The 14,136-nt window shown below is 47.6% G+C and overlaps 1 protein-coding gene across 2 annotated transcripts in view; it reads right to left on the bottom strand.

Annotated features, from left to right (window-relative positions):
* The window catches only part of HSPBAP1 (HSPB1 associated protein 1), a 49,457-nt gene that overhangs the window by 6,042 nt on the left and 29,279 nt on the right, over positions 1–14,136 (bottom strand). For both annotated transcript variants that reach the window (XM_069982458.1, XM_069982459.1), the window contains exons 5-6: positions 13,470–13,641; positions 11,018–11,101 (exon numbers count right to left, since the gene is read on the bottom strand). In XM_069982458.1, coding sequence (XP_069838559.1) covers positions 11,018–11,101; positions 13,470–13,641 — 256 coding nt within the window. The remainder of the gene's footprint in view (positions 1–11,017; positions 11,102–13,469; positions 13,642–14,136) is intronic.

Here is a 14,136-nt window from a genome sequence, read left to right as displayed (position 1 = left end):
TTATTAGTTGTCCCGGCTGTGTGTTTCCCCCTTAGTTGTCCCGGCTGTGTGTCTCCTCCTTAGTTGTCCCGGCTGTGTGTTTCCTCCTTAGTTGTCCCGGCTGTGTGTCTCCTCCTTAGTTGTCCCGGCTGTGGGTTTCCTCCTTAGTTGTCCCGGCTGGGGGTTTCCTCCTTAGTTGTCCCGGCTGGGGGTTTCCTCCTTAGTTGTCCCGGCTGTGTGTTTCCTCCTTAGTTGTCCCGGCTGTGGGTTTCCTCCTTAGTTGTCCCGGCTGTGAGTTTCCTCCTTAGTTGTCCCGGCTGTGGGTTTTCTCCTTAGTTGTCCCGGCTGTGGGTTTCCTTCATTAGTTGTCCCGGCTGTGTGTCTCCTCCTTAGTTGTCCCGGCTGGGGGTTTCCTCCTTAGTTGCCCCGGCTGTGTGTTTCCTCCTTAGTTGTCCCGGCTGTAGGTGTCCTCCTTAGTTGTCCCGGCTGTAGGTGTCCTCCTTAGTTGTCCCGGCTGGGGGTTTCCTCCTTAGTTGTCCCGGCTGGGGGTTTCCTCCTTAGTTGTCCCGGCTGTGTGTTTCCCCTTTAGTTGTCCCGGCTGGGGGTTTCCTCCTTGTCCCGGCTGAGTGTTTTGGGTCAGCTGGAAGTCACAGCCTCCTAGCATCTTCAGTGCTCTTACTGAGGGAAGGAGGTTGTTGTATCTTCTATACGGTGCAGTCACTGTTGAGACTGTATTCTTGCAGTTGTACTTATACTTCTTCCATCAAACACGGCGAGTGGAGTTGATACCAAACTGTTGTCTTTTGGTCTCATCTGATCACATGACCTTCTCAGTTTGTCATTGGGCCTGGACATATGCTGGTGTGAGCAGGGGGACCTTGTGTGTCTTGCAGGATTATTATCCATGATGGTGTAGTGTGATACTACAGTAATCTATGAGACTGCAGTCCCAGCTCTATTCAGGTCCAGGTCCTCCTGTATAGTACAGAACTCATTCCTGAACTTTCTCAGAATCCTTCTTACCCCACGAGACAAGATCTTACATGAAGCCCCAGACTAAGGAAGATTGACAGTCATCTTGTGCTTCCTCCATTCTGCAACAATTGCACCAACAGTTTTTGCCATCTCACCAAACTGCCTATTGCCCTGTAGCCCATCCCAGCCTTGTGCAGGTTTACAGTATTGTCCCTGGTGTCCTTAGACAGCTCTATGGTCTTGGCCATGGTGGAGAGGCTCAAGTGTGATGTTGAATGTACAGGTGATTATTATACAGGTGATGAGATATAACGGGTGCAGGTAATCCAGGTAATGAGGGTGGAGGAGGAGGAGCTTCTTATAGAGAAACTGACGGCTCTGTGAGAGGCAGAAGTCCTGCTGGTCAGTGATCAAATCCTTATTCCATGTAATAAAATGGTGAATAATTATTTATAAATCCTACAATGTGATTATCTGGAATGTTCTATAGATTCTGTCTCTCACAGGTGAAAGTACCGACCAGAAATATTACACCCCCCCCCTTCATTCTGTGAACCTGCAACGTATCATATACTTATTTTTCCCACTGTATGATGTAACAGCAGAACAATAAATGCAGCTCTGGAGGTGACTGGAGGATGAGATGTGATGTAATAGCGGAATAGTGAGTGCAGTTCTGGAGGAAAGGACATGATGTAACAGCAGAATAGTGAGTGCAGCTCAGGAGGATAGGACATGATGTAATAGCAGAATAGTGAGTGCAGCTCAGGAGGATAGGACATGATGTAATAGCAGAATAGTGAGTGCAGCTCTGGAGGATAGGACATGATGTAATAGCAGAATAGTGAGTGCAGCTCTGGAGGATAGGACATGATGTATCTGGAGGATAGGACATGATGTAACAGCAGAATAGTGAGTGCAGCTCTGGAGGATGAGACATGATGTAACAGCAGATTAGTGAGTGCAGCTCTGGAGGCGACTGCAGTATAATTCCAGCAGTATGGTGACATCAGCTGTGGATTACATGCCCATGTGACCTGTGACGCACAGGCGCTCCTGCTGCTGATCGGCGGCGTTATCCTGTAACAGTTACGCTTCTCTCTGTGGTTATTGCCGATGGAATGTCGTATCGGCACGTCCTGAATACTGAACACATTTCTATCCGCTGGTTATTGATCGCGGCTGGAGGGGCCGCACTGTTATATTAGAGCAGGGATGACTTTATTACTTGTGTATAAATAGTTACTGCCTCGTGCTCCTCTAACTCCAGCAGAAAATGAATTTCTCTTTACTTGTATTGATTGTGGTAAGAGGAGCGTCTCCGAGCGGCGGGGACTCCATGACAAGTCCCAGCGGGACCTTCCTCATAGACCTTACATGGGACTGCACAACGTACATGCAGCCAGGGGCAGTGTACAGTGCTCGGCATCAGTAGTGATGTCATTGTGTACTGATAATCATCAGTGATGTGATCCATAACTGCAACGCTGTCCCTGCGGCTCACCCAGGGCCGTATTACCAGCTGCTGCTGCCCCCGGCACTACACCTGCAGACCCCCTATATATACAGTACCCAGGGCCGTATTACCAGCTGCTGCCCCCGGCACTACACCTGCAGACCCCCCATATATACAGTACCCAGGGCCATATTACCAGCTGCTGCTGCCCCCGGCACTACACCTGCAGACCCCCCATATCTACAGTACCCAGGGCCGTATTACCAGCTGCTGCTGCCCCCGGCACTACACCTGCAGACCCCCCATATATACAGTACCCAGGGCCGTATTACCAGCTGCTGCTGCCCCCGGCACTACACCTGCAGACCCCCTATATATACAGTACCCAGGGCCGTATTACCAGCTGCTGCCCCCGGCACTACACCTGCAGACCCCCCATATATACAGTACCCAGGGCCATATTACCAGCTGCTGCTGCCCCCGGCACTACACCTGCAGACCCCCCATATATACAGTACCCAGGGCCGTATTACCAGCTGCTGCTGCCCCCGGCACTACACCTGCAGACCCCCTATATATACAGTACCCAGGGCCGTATTACCAGCTGCTGCCCCCGGCACTACACCTGCAGACCCCCCATATATACAGTACCCAGGGCCATATTACCAGCTGCTGCTGCCCCCGGCACTACACCTGCAGACCCCCCATATATACAGTACCCAGGGCCGTATTACCAGCTGCTGCTGCCCCCGGCACTACACCTGCAGACCCCCATATATACAGTACCAGGGCCGTATTACCAGCTGCTGCCCCCGGCACTACACCTGCAGACCCCCCATATATACAGTACCAGGGCCGTATTACCAGCTGCTGCTGCCCCCGGCACTACACCTGCAGAACCCCCATATACAGTACCCAGGGCCGTATTACCAGCTGCTGCCCCCGGCACTACACCTGCAGACCCCCCATATATACAGTACCCAGGGCCGTATTACCAGCTGCTGCTGCCCCCGGCACTACACCTGCAGACCCCCATATATACAGTACCCAGGGCCATATTACCAGCTGCTGCTGCCCCTGGCACTACACCTGCAGACCCCCCATATATACAGTACCCAGGGCCGTATTACCAGCTGCTGCCCCCGGCACTACACCTGCAGACCCCCCATATATACAGTACCCAGGGCCATATTACCAGCTGCTGCTGCCCCCGGCACTACACCTGCAGACCCCCCATATATACAGTACCCAGGGCCGTATTACCAGCTGCTGCTGCCCCCGGCACTACACCTGCAGACCCCCCATATACAGTACCCAGGGCCATATTACCAGCTGCTGCCCCCGGCACTACACCTGCAGACCCCCCATATATACAGTACCCAGGGCCGTATTACCAGCTGCTGCTGCCCCCGGCACTACACCTGCAGACCCCCCATATATACAGTACCCAGGGCCGTATTACCAGCTGCTGCTGCCCCCGACACTACACCTGCAGACGCCCCATATATACAGTACCCAGGGCCGTATTACCAGCTGCTGCTGCCCCCGGCACTACACCTGCAGACCCCCCATATATACAGTACCCAGGGCCGTATTACCAGCTGCTGCTGCCCCCGGCACTACACCTGCAGACCCCCGATATATACAGTACCCAGGGCCGTATTACCAGCTGCTGCCCCCTGCACTACACCTGCAGACCCCCCATCTTCACTCACCAATCAGCATTGTGATTTTCTAGTTTATGATCATAATATTGATATCTGATCAGTCTTAGGCCGCGTTCCCACATATACTGTACGTCACCACATGCAACAGATGTCAGACCCTCATGCCGTAACCGATAGACGTATGGCCAATAATTCTGTAAACAGCACATGACTACTGGGGAAGAAATGGGAGCCTGGTTTCGGCCACATGTATTTCTCTACATGGAGAAACATTGTCTGAATCGCGTTTTTCCATATAGAATGAATGATTACAAAACATCTGCATATTGTCTGAGAGAATTCTCACCACAGGATTGGTAGGTAATAGCTCCAAGCGTCACATTTACCACCGCCACACCAGACCTGACCTGACCATTACCGTCATACTGTGACTGGATAACACCGCCACACCAGACCTGACCAATACCGCCATACTGTGACTGGATAAGACTGCCATACCAGACCTGACCAATACCGCCATACTGTGACTGGATAAGACTGCCATACCAGACCTGACCAATACCGCCATACTGTGACTGGATAACACCGCCAGACCTGACCAATACCGCCATACTGTGACTGGATAACACCGCCACACCAGACCTGACCAATACTGCCATACTGTGACTGGATAAGACTGCCATACCAGACCTGACCAATACCGCCATACTGTGACTGGATAAGACTGCTTTACCAGACCTGACCAATACCGCCATACTGTGACTGGATAAGACTGCCATACCAGACCTGACCAATACCGCCATACTGTGACTGGATAAGACTGCCATACCAGACCTGACCAATACCGCCATACTGTGACTGGATAAGACTGCCATACCAGACCTGACCAATACCGCCATACTGTGACTGGATAACACCGCCAGACCTGACCAATACCGCCATACTGTGACTGGATAACACCGCCACACCAGACCTGACCAATACCGCCATACTGTGACTGGATAACACCGCCACACCAGACCTGACCAATACCACCATACTGTGACTGGATAACACCGCCACACCAGACCTGACCAATACCACCATACTGTGACTGGATAACACCGCCACACTGTGACTGGATAACACTGCCACACCAAACCTAACCAATACCACCATACAGTGACTGGATAACACTGCCACACTAGACCTGACCAATACCGCCATACTGAGACTGGATAAAACCCCCACACCAGACCTGACCAATACCGCCATACTGTGACTGGACAATACTGCCATACCAGACCTGACCAATACCACCATACTGTGACTGGATAACACCGCCACACCAGACCTGACCAATACCACCATACTGTGACTGGATAACACCGCCACACTGTGACTGGATAACACCGCCACACCAAACCTAACCAATACCACCATACAGTGACTGGATAACACCGCCACACCATACCAGACCTGATACCACCATACTGTGACTGGATAACATCGCCATACCAGACCTGACCAATACCACCATACTGTGACTGGATAACACTGCCATACCAGACCTGACCAATACCGCCATACTGTGACTGGATAACACTGCCATACCAGACCTGACCAATACCGCCACACTGTGACTGGATAACATCACCATACCAGACCTGACCAATACCGCCACACTGTGACTGGATAACATCACCATACCAGACCTGACCAATACCGCCACACTGTGACTGGATAACATCACCATACCAGACCTGACCAATACCGCCACACTGTGACTGGATAAGACCGCCATACCAGACCTGACCAATACTGCCATACTGTGACTAGATAGCATACCAAGACCTGACAAATACCTCCATACCCAACCCCCTGGGCGGGGCTTCACAACTGCAGCATCACTTAGCCCTGCCCACATCACCATTGTAGGCCCTGCCCCTCCGTGATGTCATGGGCATGGGCCGACCTTAAGGGGGTGGGGCTTAGACCTTTAGGTTGGCCTGGTCCAATGGGCGTCGAGGGGGCGGGGCCTATGCCCAATGACATCACGGAGGGACGGGCCTACAGTGGTGATGTGGGTGGGGGTTAAGTGAAGCCATGAAGCCCCGCCCAGGTAGCATAATTCGCAGATGATAAAAGATCACTTTTTACTGGAACAAGCACCATGAGGTATGATATAAAATAAGGTATGAAAACTGCAACATTTACCCATTACACCAGTGTAGAGAAGTCAGAATGCAAAAAGGGGGTGATAGTGTCACTTTAACTTAAATTGTGGTCAATAACTGGTTACAGGTCCCGGCAACGAGCCAGGTAGTGTTCCTTATCGTTGCTCCTATTAGTGTACCTAATCGTTGCTCCTGTTAATGTACCTGATCTTCGCTCTTGTTACTGTACTTAATCGTTGCTCCTTTTACTGTACCCAATGGATGCTCCTGTTACTGTACCTAATCGTTGCTCCTGTTACTGTACCTAATCGTTGCTCCTGTTACTGTACCTTATAATTGCTTCTGTTACTATACCTAATCGTTGCTCCTGTTAGTGTACTTAATTGTAGCCGCTGTTACTGTATGTGAAATTTGAAAAAGTAGCTGCTCACTTTTTAGTTCAAAATACTTTGTCCCCCCATTTTCCTCTCACCTGGTTGCATCTTATCATCAGGTGCATCTCATAAAGTAAGAATGTGCAAGAATTTATCACTGACCAATGTTATATATTACCAACTAACATTTTGTTTGACTTTGTCATCTAATAAGCGGTTATCAGCAAGTAGTGATGTCATCATATGTGATCAATAAGCAGTGATGTCATCATATGTGATCAATAAGCAGCGATGTCATTATATATGATCAGTAAGCAGTGATGTCATCATATATGATCAGTAACAGTGATGTCATCATATATGATCAGTAACAGTGATGTCATCATATATCATCAATAAGCAGTGATGTCATCATATATGATCCATAAGCGGTGATGTCATCATATATGATCAGTAAGCAGTGATGTCATCATATATCATCAATAATAAGTAACATCATGTATTATCAAGTAGCAGTGACCATCATAAATAATCCAGTGAGGTTATGATGTAATCAGATATTATCGGTAAGCAGTGATGTCATCCACTGTGACCTGTGAGCTTCGATGTCATCTGATTTGATCAGTGATGTCACACATGCATTGTTGGAATAATATTACAATTCATTGTTTAAGGAGTTTTTATCATAAATTCTGCTACTAGGGTGGTAATAATTGTATGGGAAGAATGATGTCATCAAAGCAAAACCTCACTGGGCCGGAGTACTCCATCACACATGGTAAATCCTACATTACAGCACATATAATCTACAGCACCTGATATAAGATCCCTATACATCCCCATTGGGTTACTACTCATAAAGGATCCCTACACATCCCTCAAAGTGTTATCAGTGATATAAGATCATTACACATTCCCCAAAGTGTTATTACTGATATAAGATCCCTACACATCCCCCATTAGGTTATTACTGATATAGGATCCCTACACATCCCCCATTGGGTTATTACTGATATAAGATCCCTACATCCCCCATTGGGTTATTACTGATATAGGATCCCTAAACATCCCCCATTGGGTTATTACTCATGTAGAATCCCTACACATCCCCCATAGTGTTGTTACTGATATAGGATCCCTACACATCCCCCATTGGGTTATTACTGATATAAGATCCCTACACATCCCCCATTGGGTTATTACTGATATAAGATCCCTACACATCCCCCATTGGGTTATTACTGATATGAGATCCCTACATCCCCCATTGGGTTATTACTGATATAGGATCCGTACACATCACCCATTAGGTTATTACTGATATAAGATCCCAACACATCCCCCATTGGGTTATTACTGATATGAGATCCCTACATCCCCCATTGGGTTATTACTCATATAGAATCCCTACACATCCCCCATAGTGTTGTTACTGATATAGGATCCCTACACATCCCCCATTGGGTTATCACTGATATAGGATCCCTACACATCCCCCGTTGGGTTATCACTGAAATAAGATCACTACACATCCCCCATTAGGTTATTACTCATATGGGATCCCTACACATCCCCCATTGGGTTATTACTGATATAAGATCCCTACACATCCCCCATTAGGTCATTACTGATATAGGATCCCTACACATCCCCCATTAGGTTATTACTGATATAAGATCCCTACACATCCCCCATTGGGTTATCACTGATATAGGATCCCTACACATCCCCCATTGGGTTATCACTGATATAGGATCCCTACACATCCCCCGTTGGGTTATCACTGAAATAAGATCCCTACACATCCCCCATTAGGTTATTACTCATATGGGATCCCTACACATCCCCCATTGGGTTATTACTGATATAAGATCCCTACACATCCCTCATAGTGTTATTACTGATATAGGATCCCTACACATCCCCCATTGGGTTATTACTGATATAAGATCCCTACACTTCCCCCATTGGGTTATTACTGATATAAGATCCCTACACATCCCTCATAGTGTTATTACTGACATAAGATCCCTACACATCCCCCATTGGGTTATTAATGATATAAGATCCCTACACATCCCCCATTAGGTTATTACTGATATAAGATCCCTACACATCCCTCATAGTGTTATTACTGATATAGGATCCCTACACATCCCCCATTAGGTTATTACTGATATAGGATCCCTACACATCCCCCATTGGGTTATTACTGATATAAGATCCCTACACATCCCCCATTAGGTTATTACTGATATAAGATCCCTACACATCCCCCATTAGGTTATTACTCATATGGGATCCCTAAACATCCCCCATTGGGTTATTACTGATGTAAGATCCCTACACATCCCCCATTAGGTTATTACTGATATAGGATCCCTACACATCCCCCATTAGGTTATTACTGATATAAGATCCCTACACTTCCCCCATTGGGTTATTACTGATATAGGATCCCTACACATCCCCCATTAGGTTATTACTGATATAGGATCCCTACACATCCCCCATTAGGTTATTACTGATATAAGATCCCTACACTTCCCCATTAGGTTATTACTGATATAAGATCCCTACACATCCCCCATTGGGTTATTACTGATATAAGATCCCTACACATCCCCCATTGGGTTATTACTGATATAAGATCCCTACACTTCCCCCATTGGGTTATTACTGATATAAGATCCCTACACATCCCCCATTGGGTTATTACTGATATAAGATCCCTACACTTCCCCCATTGGGTTATTACTGATATAAGATCCCTACACATCCCCCATTGGGTTATTACTGATATAAGATCCCTACACATCCCCCATTGGGTTATTACTGATATAAGATCCCTACACATCCCCCATTGGGTTATTACTGATATAAGATCCCTACACTTCCCCCATTGGGTTATTACTGATATAAGATCCCTACACATCCCCCATTGGGTTATTACTGATATAAGATCCCTACACTTCCCCCATTGGGTTATTACTGATATAAGATCCCTACACATCCCCCATTGGGTTATTACTGATATAAGATCCCTACACATCCCCCATTAGGTTATTACTGATATAAGATCCCTACACATCCCCCATTGGGTTATCACTGATATAGGATCCCTACACATCCCCCATTGGGTTATCACTGATATAGGATCCCTACACATCCCCCGTTGGGTTATCACTGAAATAAGATCCCTACACATCCCCCATTAGGTTATTACTCATATGGGATCCCTACACATCCCCCATTGGGTTATTACTGATATAAGATCCCTACACATCCCTCATAGTGTTATTACTGATATAGGATCCCTACACATCCCCCATTGGGTTATTACTGATATAAGATCCCTACACTTCCCCCATTGGGTTATTACTGATATAAGATCCCTACACATCCCTCATAGTGTTATTACTGACATAAGATCCCTACACATCCCCCATTGGGTTATTACTGATATAAGATCCCTACACATCCCCCATTAGGTTATTACTGATATAAGATCCCTACACATCCCTCATAGTGTTATTACTGATATAGGATCCCTACACATCCCCCATTAGGTTATTACTGATATAGGATCCCTACACATCCCCCATTGGGTTATTACTGATATAAGATCCCTACACATCCCCCATTAGGTTATTACTGATATAAGATCCCTACACATCCCCCATTAGGTTATTACTCATATGGGATCCCTAAACATCCCCCATTGGGTTATTACTGATGTAAGATCCCTACACATCCCCCATTAGGTTATTACTGATATAGGATCCCTACACATCCCCCATTAGGTTATTACTGATATAAGATCCCTACACTTCCCCCATTGGGTTATTACTGATATAGGATCCCTACACATCCCCCATTAGGTTATTACTGATATAGGATCCCTACACATCCCCCATTAGGTTATTACTGATATAAGATCCCTACACTTCCCCCATTAGGTTATTACTGATATAAGATCCCTACACATCCCCCATTGGGTTATTACTGATATAAGATCCCTACACATCCCCCATTGGGTTATTACTGATATAAGATCCCTACACTTCCCCCATTGGGTTATTACTGATATAAGATCCCTACACATCCCCCATTGGGTTATTACTGATATAAGATCCCTACACTTCCCCCATTGGGTTATTACTGATATAAGATCCCTACACATCCCCCATTGGGTTATTACTGATATAAGATCCCTACACATCCCCCATTGGGTTATTACTGATATAAGATCCCTACACATCCCCCATTAGGTTATTACTGATATAAGATCCCTACACATCCCCCATTAGGTCATTACTGATATAAGATCCCTACACATCCCCCATTGGGTTATTACTGATATAAGATCCCTACACATCCCCCATTAGGTTATTACTCATATAACTTTACCAGTTCCAGCCAGGAGTTGATGCTGACAGTGACCTCGTCCACAGATTCCACGTAATGCCACCAGCGCCGTGGGACAACCAACACCTGCAGGGGGCAGTAAGAAGCGTAATTAGACCCTGGATATAGGATCCGTGTATAACATTTGCCTAGCTGGGACTTGTAGTACTACAGACACTGCAATATCTGGACACATCCCGTCTCACTCAGCTCGGCTGTGCAGCGGTGCTGGTACTATGCAGGGGGATTAGGCAGGAGCGTTCTGCAACAATCTTCATCCCTCTTTAACCTATCACCCCCAACAGGCAGCGGAGAATGCAGAACGATTAAACGGTGCCGCTAATGACGGGAAAAGTGAAATTATACGGCTCAGCGGCCAATGGGAATTCTTCAAGCGGTAAGTATTACGCACTTGTCCTTGTGCCCGGAGCAGGTGGCACAGGCCGCTGGCACAGGTGTATGTAGGAGTGCTCCACAGGGCAATGTGCTACTGTGCCCACCGGAAAAAGAGCTGCCCGCCGCCAAATACTCGAGGAGAATCCAGCTGTCTCCAGCATAGCTGCCACCTCCGTATAAGAGGAGTCACCTGAGAACGGCTGGAGGGGGTGGCTGCAGAGAGATAAGGGTTAAACCTGGAAGTTTCCTGCTGAACTGGCGCAGATTCCCTGGGATGTAGATGGACGCCATTCGCCTCCTCTTCTGATGTGTACCCAGCTCCTTCTTTCCATCACAAACAATCCTGCCGCTTGGCGGGTGGCGAGAACACAGAGATGGCGGCAGTTTCTGACCAGCTAAAGGGCGCCATTATCCTGCAGTCACATGGACTAGAGCTCGGCGTCACGCTACACGCTGCGGACTGAGCACCCTGGCCAGGGCTCCTCCATACGGAAAGCTTCCCCCTCCTGTAAGTGGGCAGCCTGCCCCCACTCATCGCCCCTCACAACATCTCCGCTTGCTGTCAGTGAATGGGAAGAATGAGGACTAACAATCTATTCTGAGTTAATGTCAAGAGACTTGTGAAATTCCCAAAATGAGATATGAAGTTTAGTGAATGCGCAGCTGAGGATTTGTTACAATGTATCAGGCGTGGACAAACCTTACTGCAGCAGTGCACGTCTCCCCTCCTGATAGTTATAACGTATCGGTCTGGTCTCCCCTCCTGATAGTTATAACGTATCGGTCTGGTCTCCCCTCCTGATAGTTATAACGTATCGGTCTGGTCTCCCCTCCTGATAGTTATAACGTATCGGTCTGGTCTCCCCTCCTGATAGTTATAACGTATCGGTCTGGTCTCCCCTCCTGATAGTTATAACAGTATGCAACTGTAACAGATCCTCAGCTTACGGTCACATCCTGGAGATTCCATTGAATCAATCAGCTTTGTCAGAGAAACTGTTGGGCACCATGATGGAAACCCAACCGGCTCCATAGGTCTCATTACAACGAACTATGGTGACAAGAAAGAGAATCATCTGTTATTCCCAGACTGACCATCAGGTGGCGCTCCAGACATGCGGCTGTCACTGTGAGAACACAGCAGAGCTCAGCGTCTTCAGATAGCAGAACATGAAGTCATTTCCCCGCATCCTTCCAGGCATCCTGTGCTGTATACGGTCAGCACAGCCATGGGAAACGCTCTGCGCCCTCTGATCACCTCCCTCAAAACTTTATATGTTATCAGAATTATCTTGTGTAAATGTTGCTGTGGCCAGATATGGCGTCATGAACCCCGCCTGATGTCTCCGACACGATGAAGGGGTGAAGGACAAAGCCCGGAGGACCCCGGAGCCCCAAGAGGCCGGGGGAAGCTTCACTGTCACAGCCAGCTAGCTTTGGCTGAAGTTGCAGATGGCGCATGTGACCTCCTGCAACTTGTACAAACTGCTCTGTCTTTTGCCTTAGTATTCTTGGGTTATTACATTTAATTATATACATGTATATATCATCCAAGACGGATGATGTCAAGGGAATTACATTATTTAAAGGGGAAAACTGGCCAAAATTATACAGATTTGTAATTAACTTCTATTAAAAAATCTCCAGTCTTCCAGTACTTATCAGGTGCTGTATGTCCTGCATGAAGTGGTGTATTCTCTCCAGTGTGACACAGTGCTCTCTGCTGCCACCTCTGTCCATATCAGGAACTGTCCAGAGCAGCAGCAAATCCCCATAGAAAACCTCTCCTGCTCTGGACAGTTCCTGACATGGACAGAGGTGGCAGCAGAGAGCACTGTGTCAGACTGGAGAGAATACACCACTTCCTGTAGGACATACAGCAGCTGAAAAGTACTGGAAGGCTGGAGATTTTTATATAGAAGTAAATTAAACATCTACATAACTTTCTGACACCAGTGGCGCGTACAGTAATTTGGGTTAAAGTTGCATGAGGAGGTAACAGCGCTGTATAATGAGGGGTCGCCTCAGTGCCATGTATACATGTATATGTGCCGTATACCTGGCCTGGGTGTAAGGTCACCACGTGTGGACGAGCCCTCGAAAACGCAGGATACCGCCGGCGGTCGGGATTTACCACATTGACCTTACTGAAGACGCTGGACTCTTCGTACGGGATTCGGGTGGGGTAGAGGTACGGCGTGTCATCGGGGGGAAACAGGTGCCACTTCTTCCTGGAAACAAGGAGACGTCCGAATTATTACACAGAAACCACAAGATCTGATGGAGACAGAGGGAGATTCATCAATGTGTGGGTAAAAGCAGCACAGAGGATTTCAGGAGAGTAACGAGCTGCTCCAATACAGGCCCCCCACAGCAGTGCAGAGTGTTTCAGCAGAATAACATGCCTATCCTATACAGTCCCCCCCACATCCACAGACAGTATTTCAGCAAAGTGCCATGTTGATCCTGTATGGTTCCCCCAGAGAAGCACAGAGTATTTCAGGACAGTAACGTGCTGTTCCTACACAGGCCCCCCGCAGCACACAGTAATTAGGAGAGTAACAGCTGATCATGTACAGCAGCACAGAGGATTTCAACAAAGTGCCGTGTTGATCCTGTATGGTCCCCCCACAGCAGCGCAGAGTGTTTCAGCAGAGTAACAGCTGATCATGTACAGCAGTGCAGAGTGTTTCAGGGGAGTAACATGCTGATCATGTATGGGCAGC

The sequence above is a fragment of the Dendropsophus ebraccatus genome, chromosome 9 (assembly GCF_027789765.1).
Source record: "Dendropsophus ebraccatus isolate aDenEbr1 chromosome 9, aDenEbr1.pat, whole genome shotgun sequence".
Taxonomy (NCBI): Eukaryota; Metazoa; Chordata; class Amphibia; order Anura; family Hylidae; genus Dendropsophus; species Dendropsophus ebraccatus.
This window is presented reverse-complemented; position numbering and strand designations above follow the sequence as displayed.